The sequence below is a fragment of the Odontesthes bonariensis genome, chromosome 13 (assembly GCF_027942865.1).
Source record: "Odontesthes bonariensis isolate fOdoBon6 chromosome 13, fOdoBon6.hap1, whole genome shotgun sequence".
In the NCBI taxonomy this organism is placed as follows: domain Eukaryota; kingdom Metazoa; phylum Chordata; class Actinopteri; order Atheriniformes; family Atherinopsidae; genus Odontesthes; species Odontesthes bonariensis.
In genome coordinates, this window is record NC_134518.1 from 9,189,847 (window position 1) to 9,216,409 (window position 26,563).

General features: G+C 39.2%; 1 protein-coding gene across 2 annotated transcripts in view; it reads left to right on the top strand.

Annotated features, from left to right (window-relative positions):
- Positions 1-26,563, top strand: part of il1rapl2 (interleukin 1 receptor accessory protein-like 2) — a 516,058-nt gene that overhangs the window by 70,766 nt on the left and 418,729 nt on the right. For both annotated transcript variants that reach the window (XM_075480861.1, XM_075480862.1), the window contains exon 2: positions 16,289-16,400. In XM_075480861.1, the coding sequence (XP_075336976.1) occupies positions 16,310-16,400 (91 nt within the window). In that variant the 5' untranslated portion in view covers positions 16,289-16,309. The remainder of the gene's footprint in view (positions 1-16,288; positions 16,401-26,563) is intronic.

Genomic DNA, 26,563 nt, shown 5'->3' on the forward strand with positions numbered 1-26,563 from the left:
TGCAATACGGGGGAATTTTTTTTTTCCAAACAGTCATTATTTATCATGGGAGGAGACTCTGATCACTGGTTAAGGGGATAAGAGATATGCAGATGAAATACTGCTTCTTAGTGGCTTTGTAACAAATGCAATAGGATCTCTGTGTGCATGCTTGGGGAGTACATATTGCCCCAGAGTTTTATCACCTTTCAGCAGCTAAAAACAGCAAAACAAAAAAGATTTTTTCGTCTTTATCCTTTTAGAGATAAATACAACATGACACCAATTATTAATTTGATGAGTGAGCCTCTTTAAATGTCTCTATTTTACTTTCAGGTGGTTTTTCTAACTGGCTATTTAAGTGTTAAATCAGTTCACTAAATTTATGTCAACATATATCAATAGTTTTATGTCAGCAATGGGTCAAATGACTGTATTGAAAAACTCTCAGGAAATTATTGACTGACCGCAGTTGCCCGCAGCTGCCAACAGCATTTAAATGCCTTTCAACTCAGTGTTTTGGTGTTTTGATCCATCTCATTAGCATAGTTTTCAGCTGCAGCAGTCAAAAACTTCTGTCTGCGCCAGACAGCAGACAGAGTGATCTACTAGTTCAGACCTGTGTCATACTGTCAACTTTCTTGAGGACTGGGAGGGTGGGGTTTGGATTTATTTTGTAATCCAAAATACCGTAACATTCAGAAAATGAACTCAACAATATCACTGAATCAGTCGTCTGAGCTTGTTTACCTGAAAGTAAACAGTCCCATGAAGGAATAATGGGATCTTCAAATGAAAAAGATATTACAAGACTGGATCAGGATGGTCCTGCGACCTCCCCCAAAATCCCAAGTAATGTTTAGAACATGTCAAACACAACAGGTTCAACTCCACAGTTCCAGTGGGGAAAGGTACAGCTACAGAACACATCGCATTCAATGTCATAACTGCATGTACTATGCTGTTATAATGCTGTACTAGCTGGTAAACAAAGAGGAGCATTTAGCTGACAAACGGAATGAAATGACACATAACTAATTACGTTTAATGTTAATATCTGACACCAAATGGTCAATAATTGTCTTTTGCAAAGAATTTAAAATGTAAACCTATAAAACTTACAGTTATAAAAGCCTTTAGCTTTCGTTTTTACCTCATCTAACGCACTGTTCTGTTTGAAGCCACATAACATGACAAGGAGATTCACAGAAACACAGGCAAAATGTTTTGTTTTTTTAACAGATTCAAATAACCTGTAAATTTACTGTAGATTATTGACAGGATCTTACTGTTGTCATAGTAATTCCAAATTACAGTTAATTTACATGCGACAGATGCAGATATAATCGTCAATGTTAACATATAACTGTTGGAAATTATAATTAAACAGCATAAAATGGTATTTCCTGACACCAAGACACCAACCACAAAATGGTTGACATCATGAGTGGAGGGGGTTGTTGGATTGATGAAGATTCCTGTTGTTGCAAGGATAAGTATTTTTTAAAGTTGTAGTATTATACTGAAGACTGAAGAGCAGAAATAACCTGCTGAGGATACTTGAATGTTTGGATATGTATCTACCATCACACTGACTTTAAGCCATAAACTGATAAATACTACGAACATTTAAAGGAAAATAGACATTTTTAAGTGTAAAGTTATAAAAAGTTCTTGTTTTTTTTAAGTGTTACTCCATAAACTGATCTTGGCTTTCTATTTTTATTCATTTGAAACATTTGAATGTAAAAGTTGCAAAACGTACCTTTTGTAACCATTAGATGCCTGTGGATTCTATACTGTGAAATTTCAATGTGAAATACTTAAATTCAGAACATAATATGATGTTACTTTGCACTGTATTACAGTAGATGCACTGTAGATAGCAGTACAGTATTGATGTCTCTGACAGTATTGTACTGTTTGCAGTGGAATCTTTTTAGTGTTGGGCAAGTTTAATTACTTTAGATATTGGGATATATATTGATAAACAATGTGAGAGGCACCTGCTCACTTCCAAAATCATTCAGCACTATAAATGTAAGCCTACATACCCACCTGGAGTTAGAGAGAGAGAACTATGTTCCAGCCCCCCTCTGCTAAAACCAAGTTTTTAACCTTGTTAGCATGTCCATAATATGCTTTTTGTGCGCTACAAGACATATCGTGAGCAAAATCAGCCAATGCTATGGGGCCCAGTTTTCCGTCTTCAAAGCACCACCTACAGTCTCAGAAAGGAGAGGTCAGACAGCCAGTATGTTCCATGTAGAACATCAGAGGAAGCAATCATGAATACTTTCTGCTGGGGCTTTACAGCTGCTGCTTGTGTTGTGAAAAACTGCTAAAGTTCTTTTACACCATTGGAACACATACTAAACAACAGAGGTTGTATGCAAGTGGAAGTATCAAAAGGATCATTTATCCACCATTCTATCTCAACAATATTAGAAATGCAAACGCTTGCTGACCTGTCAGCAAGGGAACAGCTGTGAGCAGTGGTCGCTCTGGCCTGCGAGCTACCGCCAGCCCATCCAGCCGCCATGTATGCTAGTTGCAGTAGCTGCTAGGCAGCCACTAGCATCTTTGACTGGCCGGCCGACGACAGGCCTGACAGCTAAGCTGAGCCACCCAAGCTGCTAGCAGTCACTGCTCTGGCCTTCAGGCCAGTTGTGCGTTTTCAGTATCGTTAAAAGCAATAAAGTGAAGATACATTATCACTGTGATACTTCCACTTGAATAATTTTGCTTCCTCTTCTTGGGAACCACTCCAGTCAGAGTTAAGAGGTAAGACCAGTGTCTTTAGCTGGTGGGCAGAGATATGAATGGGGCCTGGCTCTCATATTCATAAATTCCCATCCACAATTTGAGGAGAAAAGGTGTAGTGATACGCCAAGCCATTTAAAAGCCATGAGATGGTTATTTCTCTCTTTCTTTGTTTCTTTTTATTGTGGCTAGAACTTGCAGTTTTATCATGGCCCACATTTGACATTAAATGACAGTTTTGTCTTGGTGTGAGTGCCTGAACTCAGCCTCAGATCCACACGACATGACCCAAACATAACCTTGTTGCTACCCTTTAGGCCATGTCTGGCCCTTACAACCCATGTCATTGCCTTAAATGAGTCATAAAGGCCAAAAGTGGCACAGATGTGACCCAAATGTGGGATTACATAAGCAGGCAGAGGACTGTGAAACAGTCTAAACTGTCAGTGCAGCTTTAAAGGCAAAGCGTGGTCACATCCAGATCTTGACTGCAGTTTAAATCAAGTTATCTGATTAATGATACTCACTTTACTGATATACTGTATATCAACTGTGTCAGTAGAAAACACAAGGACTGACAAGAGAAAAAGGTCCCAGAAATGTGTAAATAAACGGGTAAATACATAAACAAAAACCAAAAGTTAGCTAAAACAACAACAGATTTTTTGTCTTTTATTACAACATTATCTTAATAACACCAAATTAATTCATCAAGATCAAATGCACACCAGCTAAAAGGTCCAAACATGGCTGGTTCAGGCACAGACTGGTTACTGACTCAGGCACTGGATGCATAAAACATAAAACTGCCTGATTGAAGGGAGACACCGAACTGCATGTGGAGCAAAAATCCCTGAGAGCATCTGCTTTGCATGTAGGGATTCATGCAAGGTCAGAATGTCTAGGAGACACGTGGAAGAAAGCACATGGGGAAACCACGCGGAAAAAGTAAGCTACTTGTTAGCCTATGTGATTTGTGAATGTGATTTGAATTTTTTTCAAATGCATTAGAGTTCAGGGTTACCCCATGTGATTTAAGATCGAGTAAACACAGACACACAAGTATTTTTACTCTATCCCTCATAGATCTACATTAATTTCCCCAACAGCCGCACACTCAACCTTTAAACCACCTTGATTAATAAGATTAAGCATTGTCCAAAAAAACCTAACTTCAGCCTGTGTTTCCCTTATATCAACCGTGATTACCTTTTCACCCCCTGGTTTTTCTCAGCTCTCTGCAAGAGTAAAGAGTTTAACTCACTGAGGAATGCGATCACTGGTGTCAAACACAGCAGTTTGAGCGTTTCAGAAAAAGCTGCCATTCTTGTTCTTGATGTCTGGAATTTTGCTGAGATTGCTGTGATAAGCAGTTGCAGCCCTGAGGGCGCAACTTGCCATGTTGATGATGGATGTCAAGAGAGAGTGGCAAGGCTCATTCAAGTAGACTCGGATGAAAATGAAACATCCCCGCGGTGACACGCGAAGAAGGCTGCTTGTAATACAGCTGTGAGACCTTGAAGTGAATGGGCTCCAGCAGCAGTAGACGATGCTGGCCGCTGCTCCTGTCAGTTAATAAGAAGGGTTTGAAACTGAGCACTATCCCTCAGCCCTGGACAGCAGATAAGAGAGATGCTGCCTCGTCTTCGTGTGGCTGCATACTGACGATGGGGTTCAATGAATCCAACCTTCCTGCTAGAGGGGTAATGATGTGGGAAATGTCTTCGTGACTTATAATAGACCTTTTTTACACTGCCATTTGTGCTTCACTGTGCAGCCTGAAAGTCCTTAAAATGATTGCCAACCTGGTGGCTGCGGTCTTTTTCGAAACCATTTTAAAAGTATACTTCCAGCAGTCAATCCATCATTGTGATTGATGTTGCTATATATTTTATATAGCTTTTCTGTTTTAAAAGTCCACTCTAAACCATATTTTTTTCTAAAGTAGACAACTCACCTCAGTCACTTTAAGATCAATGCATAGAAGCGAGTAGTTAATAAGGATTACATCTTTATTCATGGGCAGGAATAGGTAAATATGGCTGACATTTTGATTATTATGAACCCCTGTGCAGCTTTTGATACATTGACCACTTAATTCTTAAAAAAACCCATCTTGAGGACCTTGTTGGCATCATATTTACTGTCCTCCAGTCATTATCCCCTTGTTTAACCGCCAAGTCTTGTTTTTAGCCCAAACTTTGGGGCCAACTTTATTCATACTGTATAGACTTACTTTTTCTCTATCTACTATAAGCACAACATTTCACTTCCCTGCTTTGCCGATGTTACTCAAATCTACCGGCCCTTAAATGTAGAAGAGTCTACGCTTGTCACAGCCATCTTAACTGCCCTCAGGAGGTGAAATGCAAGATGGAAAACAACTGTCCTTACTTAAATGACAGCAAGACTGAGGTGGTTATTTTTGGTACCCCCAACACCTCAGTAAGATTAGCAAGCCACTAAGGGACCTTGTTTTTCAGTCTGAATTGGCCTTTGTCAAGAATTTTGGTATCATATTTGATTGTGATTTAAAAAACACACAAACTCTACGGTAAGAAGTTTCTAATTAAGGAACGTTGCTAAACGGAAATCAACCTTTTATTTTTGGCAGTGATATGGAAACAGTCATCACAAGGTTGGATCATTATTCAAAATCTGCAGGCAGACTCTTGACTGGATCCAGACAATGATTTAGTATTATTCCAGCATTTCTCCACTGGCTTCCAATGAAATACAGAATTGATTATAAAACTCCTTTTGTTTGTATTTGAAGCTTTACATGGGAGACAAGAGTACGTTTCTGAACTCCTTTGTCTTTACTCAGACTTCAGATGTCTTTGATCTTCTGAACAATGTCTTTTAGCTGCCCCAGGATCAAGGTCAGTGTGTAAGGGGGATTGTGACAGGTGGCTCCAAAGCTGTGGAACAGCCTTCCAGTGTCAGTTAAATGTGCCCTTTCTGTTGATTCTTTTAAAAAAAATGGTGAAGACATATTTATTTTTCTCTTTCTTTTTCTCTTATTGTTCTCTCTCTATTAAGCATTTTTGCCATTTATTTCTACAAGGAACAACTTTTAACTCACGGTTTTATTTGACATGTCTCATCTCTTTCTGCTTTTACGTGTTTGTAAAGTGTGCTGTTGCATTGTTCAACACTGTTATTGTAGCTTGTTCTCTTTTGCTGCTCTTGTGCGTTCATGCTGTGTATAGCCTGTTGGTTGTTTTAAATGTGCTTTATGAATAAATTTGATGTTTTAATTAAAGGTACCCAGAATAGTTTTGGCTAGTAGTTGTGTAATAGAGCAACTTTATGATGAGAATATTACTGATTTCAAATCCATCTCAACAATGCTCACAGTGCCAGACATGCAGTCTCGAGTTAACAGCTCAAATATTGGACAATGACTCCGCTTTCATTCCTCATATCCTGGCACTGACGCAGCCTTCAGCTCACCACATAATGCTGTGGATGTTAAATGTTTTCCTACAGGTTGATGTTGACGTTCAGTATCCTGCTTTGTTTGATATCAATGTTCGATATCAAGTTACTTGATGATTTATAAAATTTGACTCTGTTGACTTGTTCACTTATAAGGAGGAAGATGGTAGGAGGAGTTGGTCCATGCTGAAGTGCCCTGTTTAATATAAATCCCACCCATGGAGGGTAATGAGTTAAAATGATCGGGGCTCAGACATTTTACAATTTATGGGTCATGATTCCCGTCATGTCACGTGGATGCTGGCATACACAAAGCAGAAGGCTAGACATGAGTTCCCGTCTCACAGTTGCTAATCTTTTGTGATCAACACACTGGTGTGTTTTTGGAAATGTGAACAAAAATATCTGTTCCATGTTTGATGCTCATAAACACGGATGACACAGTTTTATGCTTTAGAAATGTAACTGTATTTTAGAGATTTGTTTACTTTACAAAGCATTCTTCTGAGAATCGTGAGATGGCAATGATGAGAGGATACATCTTACTTGGCTCCAGGCTGTCCATTTGTGGCAAAAAGACAAAGGTTCAGACCCACCAGCGTGGGTGGTTGATTTTTTAGCGTGTGATCAGTAATGGTAGATCCTATTCAGTGGGTCTGCTCCTTGGCCCTGCACCAGCTCATGAGTCGGGTGGAAATGATGACAAGTGGTGAGGTAGGAACTTATCTCTTAAATGGAGAGAAAAGGCTTTCTGATGATAACCAATGCCACAAAACACCAATTAAATATGATTTAAGTTGTCTCGAATTTGGCATTCAGCCTTTGTGGAGAAGCGGAAGAGCTAAGGCTGCAGTATGTGGTGAAGGTCTGAGCAAAGAATGCATTAAGCCATCACATCTTTCAACCAAACATGCAGGACTGAAGGATAAGCCAGTTAATATTTTTCTTAAGAAAACGGGATGAACTGTGTTGGTACTTGATGTAAAACGTTTGAAAAGCACTGTATTAGAGTGATCATTAATCCCTCTCAATATAACTGTGACACAGAGAATAGGACTGACCAGGAATAATTTCCTATCCAATATACAACCAGGAATCAAACTTATTCAGCTGGGTCAACGACTTTATTAATCAAAACAACCCTGTTGTGTTTGTATTAACCATACACTCAAGGTGTACGTATATGTGGCTTGTGCCGCTGGATCTGAGGAGGACATACTGCTGGTTCTGTGAAACAAGCATCAGGCACATCTGGTTCATTATTTACCTGGTGGGGTTGAAACATTCAAAACCAGCAAAAAAATAAATAAAAAATGATAAAACAAAGATTTTCTTTGAACAGAGGAGAAAAAGCCTTTAATATGAAAAAGCACACATTCAGTCGATGATTTATTAAGTTTTATATTGTCTTTTATTGGCTCTGATTTTACTGAAAACTGACTTTTACCACAATACATGTTCCGTCCAGGCATGAAGTTTATGGTAACAAAAGACTAAAAACCAGGATGTGTTACTGATCCCATCAGCTTTGTGGTGATCTAGGATTTACCCCTTTTATCTTCGATAAAAAAGTTAAAATAGTAGTAAAATGTTTCCTTGCATTTTTTCCATTTAATTTGGGCAATAATAAGAATGAATGTTTCAGAAAACTGTTCAGGATGTCACTCAACCCTCAAGAGATGTAATGTATCTCCACAAACGTTTGAGGAGATGGTTGCTGGAAGATGTGCTCTACCAAACAGTAGAGGAGGACATTAAAGGTTTAAGTAAAGCTGTGTGCGTCATGTGCTCAGAAAAGCATTGTTCTGCTCCTGCTAACCATGTCCCTTTATGAGTTTGGAAAAGCTTGCTGCGTGATCACCAAAACATTTTTCCATGCACACAAACCACAGATGTTCCTGTGCTTATATTGTGAGAGTCTGGTGCTGCTAGTGCAAGATTTAATCAAGGTACTCACATTAGAAGAGGCGTACATAATTGCACAGGGCTTGATGAGTGTGCACCACATCTCTCAAATTAGAGACTGCAGATGGAACGGTCATACCTTTCACAGCTTATCCTGCTGCATTCAGGAGGATGGGGGGGATTCATCAACTAAAATACATTCTGTAAGAATTTGTGAGCGACAGCTGGCGGTCAGAGGCAGCACCTGAGATGACTCAGTGGAAACTGTGGTTAATTTGGACCTGAACATAGCACCAGGAGATGGGAAAAATACGAGGTAATGTTCCAAGTGTGTCTTTAAAAAACGGATGCTGATGTCTTAAATTACACTAAGCAGTGATCCTTAATCCCATTAACATTTCAATCACATTAACATAATCACAGAATCGTGTTTTTCATGGGTTCTGTAAACATCTTGTAATCAAATACAGTTTTTGAAGTGCACCTAAATGTAGCAACAACCTCAGTTCCCAAGTGCTAATTGTTTTTTAAACATCCTAAAATGGAGCCAATGACACAGCACGTTCTAAGTTCATTTTTTTCAACTGCTCAAGTGCAAGCCTCACAGTTTATAGTAAAAAGGAAATAAAAAAATCAGGGTTGTTGGAAATCACTATGAATGTTACATGCTTTTTTTCAGGACCTAAAAAGGAAATTGCAGTTGTAAAGAAGGGTACACTATGACAGGTAAGGAACATGATTCTGAGGTAAGAAGAAAGTCTGCTGCTGTGACACTGCAGATTACATTTTTTTTTGTCACCATAAGTGGCCAAATGAAAGAGAAACGGCTAATCATAACTGTGCAGGGAACCATGCTGAGTGAATGAGTCTCTGGCTGTGTTCAAATTTTCATTTTTGAACACAATTACCCACAATATATTTGTCACTATACAGAACGCTTACTAGGGGATAGAAGCAGACAGCTATTGATACATTTCACATTACAACATTAATGCAAAAATGTATTATATATTTATTTTTATTGTAGTGAAGACAGTATTCAGGACATAGGGTATACAGGCATTTGCAAAATCTAAAATGATAGGCAGCACATGTTTGCACCAAAACAGCATCACAAAATGGCTGACTTATTAAATGGTAATGCTACATAGGATGCTTGTTAGTTTCAAGTGGCGAGTCACCAACAACCTGTTTTAATTTAGCTTTTCTACATTCTCAGACCATTAGAAGGAGTTTCCTTGTGATCAGCAGAGGACCTAAAAACTCGAATCATCTTTAACACTGTTCTTTGAAACTAAGAATTGCCCTACAATGCAAAGATTGCATTCACATTTGCACAAATAACTTATGCGTCCTTTAAAATTCCCAGAAGCCGCTCCACATCCTTTTACCTACTTAAAACAGTTGTTGAATATTTGGATAAAGTCTGTAAAAAGAGTTTTCCAAGATAGTGACGGTGGAAAAAATAACTTTTTTAGTTAATTAGGACTGTGGTTAAACGGCTTTAATGTTGTCCTGCCAGTAGCACACAAAAATTGACACGATCTAGTTTAAATTGAACAATGAGCCAAAGATACAGTTTCTTTATAGTTAAAATTCCCTGACAGAAAATGGAGAATATGAAATGTTGATTTTCTTTGTCAGATTAATTATGTTTGTAATTAAATGGAAATTTCTTTCTAGATTAGAACAAGTACTGTACATTGCTTCAAGAATAATAGAACAACACTTGTTTAGAATGAGTCACATCTGATCTTCAGATTCAGAATAATATTGCATTGTTGGAAACTAATAATGACAGTGAGTCATTTGCTTGTTCCTTTGTCAGATTTTATTTGGTTGGATTTTTTGCCGATCCCCAGAGCTGCTCTAATGTTATATTGTGATCATGGGTCACTCTCAAGCACAGAATTCCAAACCTGACATTTTGTTTGGGACATATACTGGTTTTGTCCTAAGACACTTCAGTGATACTTTTCTTTTTATAACAGTTTATGTTGACGTAATTTCCAAATAGAACAGTTTTGTCTTATGTGCTCATCAGTTTCTCTTTATCCGATGTTTACACATAATAAAAGTAGATAATGTTAAAAGTCATGTTTATGTCAAAATGTAGGAGCTTCTTAAAAAGTAATCCATATAGACAGGACAACAAGGGTGTGTGACACAAGACTCAAAGCAATTACACCTCCAGTTGCAAGGATTAAAAGAATGGATATCAAATCTTTCATAATGATGATGAGGTGGGTTACATTCTCATGTAAAACACAGACTGCCTCCGTAACCAAAACAGCATGACTCATGCAGTTTGGGCGAGACAGATAGTGTGACAGAGAAGGGCTAAAGGCTGTTTTTAATATGGGATGTGAGGCTTAGCCGGCCTAATAACTCAACGCTGGTCTGGTTGATGAGAATAGCCGGTTATCTCTATGTGTGTGTTGGTGTGGGTGTCTGAGCCTGTGTGTACATGCATCTTACCAAGTGTTTGTCTTGGTATTAGGCCAGCTATAACAATTTGTCCCTCACCAAAAAAGCATTGGATGAATTTTTGGGATTAACAGCTTAATCGTAGATTTTCTCTCATGAAATGTCACAAGAACTTCATAAATTGACGTCAGTAGGAAAATGTTATTAATAGTACGAGTTAAGGTTTTACAGTTCTGCCCATCCTGACTCTGTATACAGTATTTAAATTTTAAACAGACGGCAAGTCTTGACCCTAGTGTGTTTTTTTTTCCCTTTGCCTTAGGACACGCTCACACAAGATTTCTGAATCTTTATTTTCGTTCGTTTGTTTTTGTTGCTGAACCTTTGAGAGTACATGTAATGTGTGACACTTTGCATTATACACACTCTCACCATGCTTAGATCTGCCTTTGCTGTTGTGTTGGAAAATCATTATCAGAGACAGACAGACAGGAAAGCATAGCGACGGAGGATGAAAGATATGGGGATTGTAATGCTCTAATTGTGTTTGTTCTGTGCTGCGCTCTCTCTTTCCTTCTCTGTCTGGAAATTAAAGCCTCACAAATTCTTACAGACAAGTAACTTGCTTTTGCTTGCTGTTTTTTTTTTTAATCTATACGTGTTTTTATGAATGACATTATTTTTATACAGGCCATGATATGTTATTGTTTAAGTGACCTCATTCTTCCTTTTACCCTTTGTACGCGAATCACATACGTATGCTTGGTATCATCTTCCATTTACAAGCTCATGTTCATGGTGGATCAAACATCAAACAAGCTGCTGCTGGTGTCTACAGAAGTGAGTCTGGGTTCATGTGTGAAACACGGGAGACTGACCCTGGTGTATGTGTTTCTTTGATGGATGTTATGCCGTGCGGAGGGGCTGACAGAGAGGGTAAGATAAAGAGAGCTTAGCGTTTGGTTATGAGGGGGGTCCAAATGGAGAATAAGCTAGCCTGTGTGAGAGCGCAGCTTAAAGAAGAACTTTTTTTTTTTAACCTGGACCTTATTTCTGGTATAAAATACCTTCATCTACTCACCGATAACAGTTTGGTGAAAGTCGGCATCCTTTGGAAGATATTTAGATTGCTCGAGATCCGTGTATATCCATATAACGGAAGTGAACGGGGCATAGACAATACAGCCTCTAAACAAGGTCTTATCTGTCTTTATTTCTTTATTTTATTATTTATTTAAGCCGAATGAATGACTGAACGCGTACTATTGCACTGTTAGCTCATAGCTTCCATGTTGTTGTTATCTGAGGCTATCGGGGGGGCTTATAGGAAGCTTTCTACACACACGTCTGGTGGGATGACTTCATCGCTGTGCACCGCTGCAGCACAGCTTATTTACCCATTTGCTCTGTGACAGTCGGCTATCTTCACACAGAGTTTCTACTGCTAGTTTTGTGCAACTTGGCAGGATATTTATCAGATTTTGACGACGTGGACGACGACTTTGAGTACGATGGACGTCCTTATCGTAGTGGATGAGCTGTTCTGTAAGCGGCGCGTCAATGACGTCATCCCACCAGACGCGTGTGTAGAAAGCTTCCTATAAGCCCCCCGATAGCCCCGGATAACAACAACACAGCAGCTATGAGCTAACAGTGCAATAGTACGCGTTCATTCATTCATTCGTCTTAAAGTATTGGTGAAATAAAGACAGATAAGACCTTGTTTAGAGGCTGTATTGTCTATGCCCTGTTCACTTTCGTTATATGGATGTACACGGATCTCGAGCAATCTAAATATCTTCCAAAGGATGCAGACTTTCACCAAACTGTTATCGGTGAGTAGATGAACGTATTTTATGCCAAAAATAAGGTCCAGGTTTAAAAAAAACGACCTTCCCCATTAATGTGCGAGTAACAGTAATAAAAAGACATGCAATATCCTCAACCTGAAGGGCAGCATGGAGGTATGAAATTATGCATGATAAAAAATATCCCACCTCCTGTTTTCAATGCCTGTCTGGAAGATGGTTTTAAAAATAATCTTCCTTAAACCAGTAAGCTATGTTAACCACATTGTCCAGGTGTCACCCGATGTGAACTTATACACCCACAAATATTAGGTGTTGACATGTTATTAAAGGTAGGGTAGGAGATCCTGGATTTTTAGTCCAGCGAAGCTGCATTTTGAAAATACACAGGTCAAAAGTCCCAACCCTTTTCTTCACTTTCCCCCCGAAGCCACGCCTCTAGAGTACATGAATGCGCAATGCTTGTTCACGAGCACGAAGGTGCACGAGCGCTGTTCTGACAGCAAGCATCGATCGTTGCCGTATTTAGTATTTAGTATATGCTAACTATACGTTTAATAATGCTAGGTGCTTGCCAAGCTGGCTCTAGTTTAGCTTCCTGCCAAGCTTCTGGACATGCGTAATTCATTCATGAAGAAGGGTACGCGCACAGGGGGAAGGAGGGGGAGGGAGGGGGAGGGAGGGGGAGGGAGGAGCAGATTGCAGTTTGATAGACGCATCAGAATCCAATCATCGTTAACGGTCCGTTCAGTATGATTGGATAGTGTTTTTCCTAGATTGTACGTTCTAGAGGCCACTAAAACTTTTCATTTTTGTGTCAAAACTTTTAATTAATTGGTTGCAATGGGGGTGTGAAGAGTATTTCAGGTAATATGTAAAAAAAAATGCTCCAGAAAAAGAACCCCTACCCCACCTTTAAGAAAGAAAATTCAAATTAGGCACGTTGTCATCGATTGGGCAGCACAGTTTAATCACAGGCTGCACAAGATATAAAAACATAGGGTGCTCTCAAGTTGTCCAGTAGTTCCCTTTGTAGTGCACAGGTTATTAGCCATGTTGAACAAGAGTCCAAACTGCAGGGATTATTGAGATGATTTAAGAGATTAAATTACCTCAAATTCTCTAATATGTTTTGAAAAACAAGCTATTGCAAACATTAAAAAAACTCAATAGCAAGCTAAGTTAATGTTAGTTTAGCTAGCAACGCTGATGTGTTACCATTAGCTTTCAGTGCTAAAATTACCAAAGTAACACTGAGAGATGTTTCATATGATTAGTTAAACAGCATAATGCACAGAAAAAAGAGCTGTTTCTTTATTAATTTCCAACCAATTTTTCTTTGTTGTCAAAGTTATTTTAAGAAGCTCTGCACATCATGCTGAGATATGCCAAGCTTACTGACTACTAGTGCTTTGGTAATAATTTATTGGTGCAAAATTAGCATTTAGGGGCACTTTACACGGAAACGAAAACGGGTTAAAAACGCAAAACCTTTTTGCGGATGCACTATATCGTTTAGATGGTAACGGCGTTTTGGGGGCATGAAAACGCAAAAAAGTGAAACTGCCCTCCAGAGTGGAATTCTTGAAAACGCTCCACTGTCGTGCCACCGTGTAAAGGATGAAAACGCAAAACTGCGTTTCTCGTCATATAGAAATGAGTAGAGAAGTAGAAAGACTTGGTCTTGGTAGTGTTGCCACCTAGCCATCTGGCGTGTTTACTGCATCGATAAAAATGAAACGTCACACACTTTTGCGTTTCCGTATGCACGCAGATTTAAAACTGAAAACGAAACGCCACTTTTGTGTTTTGGTTTCAGATCGTTTCCGTGTAAAGGTAGCCTTAATCTCTGTCAAACTGTGGTATCTTTGGCATTTGTAGACACAACTCAAAAAAATGTGAACATATCACCTGTCCTCACAAAAGTCTGCCTTATAACAAAGTGCCTAAAAATACACTTCAAAATTGTTTCTTTGTTAAGTTGTCTTTTTTATGCTTGGAAGATTCAGGTCATTTTTAGGTGGCTTAAAAAACACTTTCCTGTGAAAACTGTCAGATACAATAACTGGAGTGAGAAAGAAAGAAAAAGCTGCCAATCTCCAAAGAAGAACTTTGAACGACCTTCAGAAACCCTGGAGAAATACTGCTTAAGGACACTTTGAAAGATTACAGCTGCTTGAAAGCTAAATATGTTGCAAAAAGGGAGTGGATCAAGACTTTTGCAAAGTACTGTGTATTAAAGAAATAACTTTTCAAACAGCCTAAGGTGTGCAAATTGTATTATTTTTCTTGTTATGAAAAGAAATCAGTATTGATGGGCAGGACGCCTTGAAATTCAGAAGAGATGATTTCCAAGTCGACTGTGGGGACAGAACGCAGCATTTTTCATTTTATTTTTCATCATTTGAATTTGTTTTCACTGTTGTGGATCCCCATTCTATTATTGCATTGCATTGCCAATTCTCAAAAGCACGGAGCAGTGGAACACACATCAACACCACCCTGAGTTCTGTCAACAGCTATCCCACCGTTAGTGCGAACTGAACGTGATTTCAATCAGATTTCAAGCTGGTGTTTGAATTCCCATTTATTGTCATGAAACAACTCCTGGCATTGCTAATTTTCTTTTTCAAACTCTTCCTTACCACCTTTGTTGTGATAAAGTGTTTTACTGGTTCAAATGCAACAATATTTGAGGTATTTAAAAAAAAAAATCCATTAGAAATTTACTGTTGAAGGAAATTTCTCATCAAATATTATATAGAAAAAACATTAAATAATTTCGGGCTTTTTTTGTATATGACATTTTTCTAATATCATGGCTTTGCATCATGTCTCGGTTTATTTTAACACGGTGATATTTTCACTTGTAACGTTGTAGTTCACGCTTTAATGGGGAAGCGTATTTTTCTTGAAAGGAAATGAACCTGACTATAGATATGGCTGATATAAAAGGAAAATAAATAGGCAGTTTGATCCATGTGGCATTGTGTGTTTTGTGCAGGCAGCCGTGTACGCAGGAATTGTCCACTGACTTAATTCTTACTGTGCAAACACATTGTAGATGTCAGCAACGATGATCCATAATTTCCACAGTATGATGTAAAACATGCCCCAAGAAACCAATATGTTTTATATTGGTTTTATATTTAAAATTTTGCTTTTTGAGTACTAATTAATGCCAAAAATGACCATGTAAGTATATATTCATTTGCAATGGAATCGGTACCAACAACATTGTCTCCTCCAGTTAACACAACTTCCCACAGCACCACTGCAGACACATATCACATATCTCCTCCCTTATAAGCAGTGAACACTTGAGTTCACAACACCGTGCTGGCTGTTGTCGCCTGCTAAAAAAAACCCCACTTGCTGTCGTGTTCTGGTTAGTTGCATTTCGGGACTATTTTTGAAGACAGTGTGTGTTTCACAGCTTAGAGCACCAATGCAAACTGGAAATATCCTCTGATTATTTACAATCAGATATTTCATATGAAACACAGGGAGCGAGAGTCTGTATCTTTGTGTGTATGTGTATTGTCTTAAAGGAAATTAAAAATGATAAAACATGATTCAAATTCAGGTTCAAAGAACTCAAATGCTGCCAGTTCTGTTGGTGGAATATTTGGGTGCCTGGGAGTGGGCACATAATGTGTCTAACTTCATGCTGGAAATGGTTGTGTGTATGCCATCTTCGTTTTTAACATGTCCTTACAGCAGTTCAGTGTTTTTTGGCCTAAAATGACCAAACTTCTCATTTCTTACTCACTCAGAGGCAAAGTTTGCAAAATGTATGATAAGCTTCTGAGGAAGACAGAATGATCATTTCAAAACTCTAAGATAAAATTGTTAATAAAGTTGTCTTTTTGCCTGTTTTGACCATTTTGAGGATCTGAATATTACTGGATAAAATGATCCAGTGTGATCACTAACACGTCCATTCTCTGTCCCATTTCCTCAAGGTGCCCGCGGTGAATAGGACAATGGAGACTTTAACTCTCCTTTTCCTCCTCCTCCTCCTGTTTGTCAGTGGAGCCTGTGATGATGTAAAGTACATCTCCAAGAGGAACTCAGGTAGGAAGAAAAACTTTTGTCTTTTTTTTTTCTGAAAAAAATGGCTGTTTTCCTTTTGAGATTTCTGTTTGTTTTTTTTGGTTTTGTTGTTTTTAGCTTTTTGTTACTTGCTTCGTTTCACTGCCATCCTTCTTTGGAATTTCTCATCAGTTGTTTCTCAATAATGCAACCTGTTATCTTTTCTCTTTATATTCCCCCTCACTCTTATCCTACCTTTTTTTGTTAAAAACACGCTGCATCTTTTTTCCCCCCCAACAATTTTCCCCCCTCCTGTTCCTTCTCGTGCATTGAAATCTCGATGCTGTTGTTATGTACTTCTACTTTACTTTAGCCAGCTCTTCCTTCTCTGCAATCACCTCCTCCTCTGCTCTCAGATAACACTCTCTAGACTCTATCTTCTAGTTCAGAAGGCTGTATCTCTGTGTCCGTGCCTCTCCTTTTTTGCTGAGGAGGTGTAATGATTGGCCCGTCTGAGTGCTGCTGTCATTGGGCTTGCTGCTCTGCTCATTTGTGTATCAGCGGGCCAGCTGATGACAGCTCTGCTGATGATCTTTTATTCATAATCAATTTGTTGTGTCTCGCTGATTGGTTACATAGAAAAAGTTTGATTGGGCCATTGACATAATGCATGCAACCTCAATAATGCTTTGTGTCATACTGGATAAAGTATTAGGAATGTGGGGCGTTGAGGTGAGGTGCACATTCACTGCTTAGCACTGAGATTCAGTTCCATACTGTCGCCGTACATAAAATAGAGATTCTGTAATCATGAATAATACCAACAGCATCTGTAATTTTATTGTTGTGTGCTCCTTCCAAGTCTTAAAAGTGACAGAAACACAGAAAATGGCTTAATTTTTAGCAAACTTTGGTCATCTAATTATTACCATCCACTTGGAATTCATTGTCCTGTATGTAATCCTGTCCTGTCAGTTTTGCTTGCTTTTAAATGAGTGTTGGTCCTGGTGGAATAATAGAGGGAAATTCAGGGGCAACCATCGATATTTCTTTCTTTCTTTTTCTTTTCTTTTTTTTTTTTGCCATGTGGAATGGATCCTGCATGAACACTGTGATTTCTAAGAATAGCTGGACAACTTGGGCTCCTTCTGGACTGAACCCTTTAGGATTTAATACCATTTCAAGCAGAACTTGTTGACATTTATGTTTGTGCTGCAACCTACATGCAAAACATAGAAAAGCTTTGATGAGGATCTGGATGCAGGCCTGCTGGCATCTTTAGTTGAATGATCTGCAAAGAAGATGCCTGCAACATTTCCAGGCATGTTCTTGCACGTCAATAGAAACATGCTCCCATTCGACACCGTCTCACAGGGACACAGTCACCACGTTAGAGAGTTGTGACTGGTTTTAAGAGATACTAAAAAATCAGTTCAATTTTGTTTTTGTTTAGGTGGCTCAAGCTTTAGTATAGAAGTGTCAAGCATGAATTTGCAATAGTTTATGTCCAATTCTCACAACAAAAAATTTGAAAAAGGTTATGAGGCATGATTTAAGAAAGAATTTCAACATATAGTATATCAAACCTTAAATATGCCTCATGTTGTCGTGCTTTATAATGCATTATTAACATGATAACAGTGTTACTGGGTTCATTTTAGGGATACTCGATGACACTGAAAATTGGAAAATTGATCAATATTCAATCAGATTAATAGACCAAAAACTGTTGTTAAACTAAAACGATTCTCGTCAGAGTAATGCCCACTCTTTGCCCAGATTTTATCTTTTTGTCTTTTCTCACCTCTTTCCTTCTGCACGTCTGTGTATCTGGCTCACTCGCTCTCCATTGTGCTCACTATGTGTGTGGGTGATCTGGTGGGAGTTTTTGTTTGGTATTTGCTGTGTACGCATGTGTGTGTGTGTGTGTGTGTGTGTGTGTGTGTGTGTGTGTGTGTGTGTGTGTGTGTGTGTGTGTGTGTGTGTGTGTGTGCTCGCTTGCAGGCATTCCTGCATGTGTGAAGTGTCCGCTTCTTACCATACAAAGTGGTGTGTGTGTGTCTGTATGCTGTATATATCCAGGTTTTGAAGATATGTCTGCGTGAACTCCCCTGAGTGTGCTTCAATGTATGCTCTCTGGATGTGCGCTGTCTGTGTGTGTATGTGTGTGTGTGTGTGTAGGAGACGAGTGTACAAGGCAATTATGTGATCAGAGCAGAGCCAAACGGACATTTATGTGGGCGAGCCAAAGATAGGCTGTTAGATCTGTTCTCTCGCACAGCCTGTGTGTGCATGTGTGTGTGTGCGTGTGTGTAACAGGAGACCATATGGATAGGAACTACCATTTCCTCGTGTCTCCCTGCTGTGCTGCATTGCTTTTGATACAACACCTGCTGCAGCAAATGCAGACCAATTGTGATGAGACAGAGCAGATAGAGGGGTGGTGGTGTGCGATCAGACATTTCAAAGAGATTTAAAGATATTTTGACATATAAGACCAATAAAGTAAACATTATATTTATACTTTTTGGGAGAAAACGGTACATTGCTGCCTGTCCCTTGTGTGGAAATCCTAGCCTATCACCACTTGGAGGTGAAGCATCATCTGTATATGCATAGATACATTAATTTTTATGTCAATGTATGTATGAGTCAATATTAAAACTGATCTGGTCTTACGTTTTTTTAAATACAACCTCATATGAACAAAAACACATACTGTATTACACTATGGCATTTTTTGGGGGGGGCTTTTTATGCCTTTAATGATAGGACAGTTGGATAGAGACAGGAAGCAGGGGGCAGAGAGATGGGGAAGACATGTAGCACAGGGCTGCTTGGTGCGGGACTCGAACCGGGGCCAGCTGCAGCGAGGACTATAGCCTCTGTACATGGGGTGGCTGCTTAACCCACTACGCCATGACCGCCCCAACATTATTTATTTAAGAAAAAAGTTAAGTCATGTTAAAATGCAGAAGCAGTGCCCACCCCATGATTGAATAGTTTATAGAACCAACTTCCGCTGCAATAAAAGGATTGTTTTCTGTATGATGTTATCAGTCTCTCACTTTGTTGTGAAGGAATTTCGCCAACTCTTTATATTGTTGCTTCAGTTCATTTAGGTTTCTAGGCACAGCTCTCTGAAGGTCCCACCTCATCATTTCAGTCAGAATGAGGTCTGGAATTTAACTGTGTCATTGCAACACCTTGATTCTTTTCTCTTTCAGTCATTCTGTTGAATATCTGCTGCTGTGTTTGGGATCATTGTCCTTTTGATGACCCAGTTTCAGCCAAGCTTTAGCTGTCAGACAGATGGCCTCACATTTGACTCTAGAATACTTTGGTATACAGAGGAGTTTGTGGTGGACTCAATGACTGCAAGGTCCTGTGGCTGCAGAACAAGCCCAGATCATCAGCCCTCCACCACCGTCCTTGACAGTTGGAATCAGGTGTTTGTGCTGATATGCTGTGTTTGCTTTTCTCCAAACATGCTGCTGTGTATTATGACCAAACATCTCCACTTTGGTCTGGTCTGTCCAACGGACATTGTTCCAGAAGTCTTGTGGTTTGTTCAGATGTAACTTTTCAAACCTAGCTGTGCTTTCTCCTGCAACCCTTCCAAACAAGCCACACTTTTTCAGTCTGTTTATAAGTGTACTGTCATGAACTTTAACATCTAACATGCTAACTGAGGCCTGTAGAGTCTGAGATGAAGCTCTCGGGTTTTTGCAGTTTCACTGAACATTGCACGGTCTGACCTTGGGATGAACTTACCGGGATGTCCTGATACATAACACATTACAACTGAAGGAGGGTGTTTCCCATGAATTTAGTGGAAGATGAATCATGAAGAGCAGATTTTAAAATTTGTTCTTTAGTAAACAAACAGCATGAATTAAACATGTCACCAGGTACAATATGAAACAATAAGTACTTATGGAAATGTAAAAGAAAAAAGTGAGGTCAAAGTAGAGTAAAGCTAATGCTGCAAACACTGTATCTGCAGAGAACATTAACTGTTACACACTTTGTATCAGCTGTGACTTTTAAACTTGTGAAGGGCAGATTAAACCATTAAAATCATGTAGCTTGTAACATTTACAGAGCGTAGTAATAATAATAACTTGTGCACATATCCACAACAGGGCTGTTTATTTGAAATAGTTTGTGGAGGAGTTTGAGATTATCTGTCAGGTCACAAATCAAACAAGGCCCACGACTAAGCAAAAGGTGCTGCAACAGAGGCTGCGGCCCTATCCAAACCCTAGCGAGGGGGATCCCGAAATGGGAACGCACCTGTCCGGAAAATAGTCCGATTTGCTTTGATCCCAAGCAACACGCATCAAGCATATCAGGCAGACAAAAACAAAATGTTTATTCTTGACTCCAAAAAGACAAAAACAACAGTGAACCCTCAGACAAGTCGGAGCTATTTCAACTTTTTCTGATGGAAAATCAGAAGCAGCTGAGCCTGCTCAGCATTGAATGCTCCATACATACTTAGGAGATTAAAGGAGGGGCTCTTGTTCCTCGGATATCATAAAGTACATCTCATCTGAGTTCGTCATCAGTCCTTAAAATCTTCTGGACTTTCAGGCCCTGCGGTGGGGCTGGAGGTAACAAAGTTGTCTGTTTTCTTTGGACTGTCACCGTCCATCCAGCCACTTAAGATCTAAAGATAAGCTCAAAATAGTTTTTACAAACAGATCATTTTTCTTCACACGCGCAAAGGCAGATTTATTTGGACAGATGAAACCGCTTGATTTAGAACTACAAACTCTGGAAATGTTTGCGACCACTGAATTACTAACTGAAAATTTGACCTCCTCTAATTTGAACAGGCAGAATTGGAGGTTAAATGCATCCAAAAAGTTATCTTATCTATCAAAAAGTTACATTTATCTTATATCACAGTCCCACCAAAGGATTGCATAATCTCAATCTCATCCCCTAAAACAGATTAATACATCAGTTTTGTTCTTCTTAAAAGATATTCCACCGCACAAATAATCCATATAATATGTTCAAATCTTTTCTAAGACTTCTGTTTTTATTTGAAAATTCTTGTTTCATTAAATTGTTGGTCATGGGTACATTTTGTTTCACAGCCTGAAAGCAAGTAATTTTTTTCCCTTTTGCCACATTTCCAATCTTTCTCTGAATAAAAATACTTTATTTAAGGTCTAACATTATTATGGCCTTATGAACATGTGTGATTCCTTTTTTGAGGTCATTTTAGTAACCTTACTTTTTCGCTTTCGCTGTAATTGAATTTTCAATGTTTTTTTAAATTTTTTTTTATCATCTTCACTTTCATTACCAGACATATTTATTCTGGTTAAGGATCTTATTTTTCTTTCTACGCCATGCTGAATTGTGAGGGGAAAAGTTGCAACTAATGGTGTTGAAGTAACTACGTTTACACACTGGCAGAGCTGCTTTTTCGATTAGCCCATTTTACTGAAAGTGCTAATGAGCTCGACAGTTGCTACACAGGCGTGCCAGCACTCGAGATAATGCCTGGAAGTCATACTGGCACATTTGTGCATATCCATACACACACGTGAAAAACATATTTCACACATCGAGGCGCAAGCCCCACTTTTGCACCTTCTTGCACTTCTTGTGTGTGTATACCCAGGCAACAAGCACTTGTGGTTGTTACTCATACATGTACAGACTGACACACATTACATGTCGTAACGTGTTAATTGTGACACTTGGCAGTTGACAAATCGTCCACGGCTCCTCCTTCTTCAGCCTTCTCACAAACATTAGTCCTGTTTGTATTTGCTGTACTGTTATCTACATTTAGTATTTTAATGTATACTGTGTTCAGTGAAATTCTCTCCTGTCCTTTCTTCTTCACCTTTACACTTTTAGACAACGCTTTGCTTCTGGCTTCTAAATCATGCCGTGATACTGAACTTTTGTCGCTTTGTGCGCCAGGATGACTGGTTTACCTTCTGTGTCTTTCTGACACAGCAAAAAGCCAAGATCAAATAAGGCGATACGATTTCAGTATTATCTGATCACAAATTATCTTCCAGCATGCAAAGCAAAGTAAAGCAAAGATAACAGAGTATATTGTGTTTTGTGTGTGTGTATGTGCGTCTTAGTCCATATGGGTGAGACAGAGACAGAGGCAAAGATAAATTAAATGTACGACACATCTGTAATAGAGCAAACAGACATATGGTAAAAGACAATGTGTGTGTGTGCTACAGATCACGCACACATTCACTCTGTAACTGCACGCTGCAGCTGATTCTTTGCATTTGAAAAGCACCTGAAGTTGAGCAAATGTTTAACTTCTGATCTCGACAAAATTTTCACAGTGAAACGTCGACACAGTCAGTTTTCACGCTTGACTGGGATCAACTTTGCTGCACAATGACCACAAATGCCACAACTTCCAAAGCCAAAGACTTTGGTAGAACAACTTGATAACAAGCAAGCTAAGTATTGATTTGATATAGAGCTGTTTTTAATCTCTTTCAAATGCTTAGTAATAAAAATTCTTCAAAGATCCATGTGAATAGGAACAACTGTTGGATCACTGATAATTCTTCTTCAGCAAAACACACTTCTTGTCATTGAAAATACCTAATAATCGGGAGAGGAGAGAAGACCTACAAGAAGACCTAATTTTTACCTACAACAACTGTGACTTTAAAAACGCATTTCCAGATGGGAAACTAATTCTAAGTAATTACATTAGTTATGTAAATTGTCAATGTATTTGGACCTGTTTTCATATTACAAATAGTCAAAAGAAAATATTTTATATTTATTTATTCTGAAATACAAGTGAGGTTAGGCAAATTAAGTGTGAAACATTTCTCCTCACTAGAGTCTGCTGCGCTGGTCACAGCCGCCCACACAGAACAGTCAAACCAGCTGTTTAATCAGCTTAATCAAACTCAGAGTGTGTGTGTGTGTGTGTGTGTGTGGGGGGGGGGGGGGGGGCTGGAGCCTTCCCAGCTATCGTTGGTTGAGAGGCGGGGTACACCCTGGACAGGTCGCCAGTCCATCACAGGTTCCACACAGAGACAAATGAGACAAACAACCATCCACGCTCACAGTCACTCCCAGGGTCAGATTAGAGTCACCAATTTTGGACAGTGGGAGGAAGCCAGGGTACCCGGAGTGAACTCACGCATACAGGGGTGAACCATATACGAGGACAACATGCAAATTCCACACAGAATGGCCCCAGCTGGGATTTGAACCTGGAGCCCTCTTGCTGTGAGGCACCGTGCGACCCCAAACCGTATTCATTTTACACATTTTCATAAGATTGGGGATTTTTTATTTGTTCTTTAAAGTAACACTAGATAATTTGGCAAATATTTTGCTATTTTGCTCCCCTAACAGTGATGTTACATCCCCTTGTTTATGGGATGTAACATCACTGTCATTAAAGCAAATCTCTGTATGTATGTATTGAGGCTGGAAACCCAAGTTATTTCAGCCCCAGCACTCTAGGGCAGTTTCGTACCTGGGCATTTGCATAGGAAAGGTCAACGTACTTCAAAATGAGTAAGAAGCACATTGTTTTAGGTTCATAAATTTCTCTAGTGATGCTTTAAAACGTAACTGCTGGAGAACAATCACTGATGAACAGTTTATTTCTAAGATTCACTGTTTTCTTGTCAAAATGGGCGCTCCATCTCTTTGATTCTGGAGCTCGGTCTACCCTCCCTGCTCGTAGTGTGTCCCATGTCTCCTCTGCTGACTGAAGCCTGCATGGAAGCCAAAGTTTGAATGTTGTGTTTACAAATAAAAAACAACAATCCTTGCTGTGAAATTTGAAGTGGACAAATTTTACAACCTAGTAGTTGTAAGATTAAACATATCAGAAAGGAGAAATTAAGGTCCAACCCAGAGGCACTCTAAAAGTATTACCTACCTACTATGGCAGCTTTTGGGGGTGAAATATTTTCCCTGGAACTCTTTAGCCCCTGCTTTCTGCCCTGAAAATAGAAGGGGTCGAGCAAAGGACCCCTAATAGACCATATCTCTTGGAAATGTTCCTGCGGTTGAAATTCAGCTTTTGATGGCTGTTTAGGTTCTGGGGGAAAAAAAACAACATTGCTCGGCATATGGAGCAAAGAACCATTTATCAAAAATGATGGGGGGATCAATGAAAAAGAAGCAGTACAATAAAAATAACAAAACATAGAAATGTATTTTGTACTCAAGATACAGAATGACTTCATCTTCAATCGCTTTCTTTTAGGAACAATGTGAATTTCTTTGCCACTGCTCTTTGTGTTGCTTTATGTGCTGAGAGCTGAAAGGGAAATTACTTATTCACCATTCTGGAGAATGGAGACAGGAGAAAATAGTAGAAAACAGGAGAAATAGAGCAGGGAACGAGAGCTATTCATCATTTATAAGCTCTTATTGTTCTACAACAGCTAGAGAGAGTCCAAGACACACATCTGTTATGCTTGGCGTGCTAAATGTCGCAGGTACGTAGTGTAACTTCACGACTCATTTATATCATAATCCGCTCAGTTACTTCTACATTTCCAGTTTTCTATTTGTGTGAGTATTGTCTAATTAGCTGGAATCTTTGCAATGACGAGGTTAAACGTAATTATTTATTACTGTTTTTGCAGTGACACCAGAGGCATAAAGGTTAATAAGAATTTGTTTTAATGTGTTCGCAGACTATTTCACAGCTTCCCACATATTAATGCGATTAAATGAAAAGAAATGGCATCACAGCCTGACTACCAGCTGACTCCCAAAGACTAATGAGCAGCAAAAATGAGCAGTGGCTGTTCATTTCCACTGAGATCTGGCATTGAGGGCCAGAAATGATCAACTTTGTCTAGATATACAGTCGTAGCTTTTTGTAGGCAGTGTAATTTCTTTTCCCTTTTTATTGCTTCACTCTCACTGTCAGTTATTGTGTAAGTAACGTCATCAGAAACACACATAATTAAAATAAAATCTCGAGCATGCGCAGAACGCAAAGTCTAATTCACCACGTGCTTCACCCATCTACGAGCACGTTTATTTTGACTTTCAACCGAGTTATCTCAGGGTCTTAATCCGATTGCGAGTAACTCGATTCGACCCAATTTCTTGTCAGATTAAGGTGTTTACATGCACTTAATAACTCATGCAGAGGGGGAACATCCCATTTTCTCTTTCATCTTCTTTTCGCCGGCAAGGTCCTAAGCGTTTCATCTTCCAGATACTGCAGCAGTATCATTGATGACAGTGTTCCTGCTCTTGACAGTGGCATTGTTTTCTTATCGACTTTCGTCGTTGTAGAGTAGTTAGCGGTAACCTTCACGTAGCAGCGACACCTCTGTGATGGAGAAGATTGAAACTACTGGCGCCTCGACTCGCGCCACTATGCGCCAGTAGTTGCAATCTTCTCCGTAGATAAATGACGCTTTAAATCATGGTGTTCAAGTGCTATGCTAACAAAATTTTAGCGAGTGCTAGTAGGGATGACAGTATGGCTAGCATAGAGATGTGTTGTCGTTTTACTGTTTTACTTAACTAAACGCAGGCAAGACTTCTGAGACTGATGACACAAAGCTCTGAAAGATGTAATAAAATTCAGTACTTCAGTAATGGTACCAACACAACAATGTAAGGCGGTGTACATGGTTTCCCCAAAGCTAATGGGTCTCGCAGGCATTTCAGGTCAGCTTTGCCAAAGCTTCCCATACATGGACATGTATGTTGTAGCGGTGTGGATGACAGCACTTCTTTAAGAAAGCATCTCCTTAAAACAAGCATCCAACGTGGACGTTTACTTCTTTGTCTGGCATGCTGTGTTCCTGAATAGAGATTGATCCAAGTGCACGCGTGGTCGACAAACTCAGTCTGCACAGTTACACATATTTGGGCTTCACACAATCAGTTACAGAGGGACCTGACGGAACTGTGAATTAGGTTTAGGGTCAATTAAAAGCACAATATTAAAAAATTGGCATGTAAAATCAGTTACTTTAGCTAAATAATAAAATTAATTAATTAATTAATTAAAAGGCAGCTAAATAAATCTTAAGGGTCATGAGCGGATTAGTGAGGTAGAACAAGCAACAGTCCTAGAATAGAACATGAGTCTAGAGTTTTTGAATTTGTCTTCATCATTTCATGAAATAACAAAACAGATATAGAATAAGCTAAAAGGACATTTTAGTGCAATGTGACTAGAACTTTAGCTAACTTAG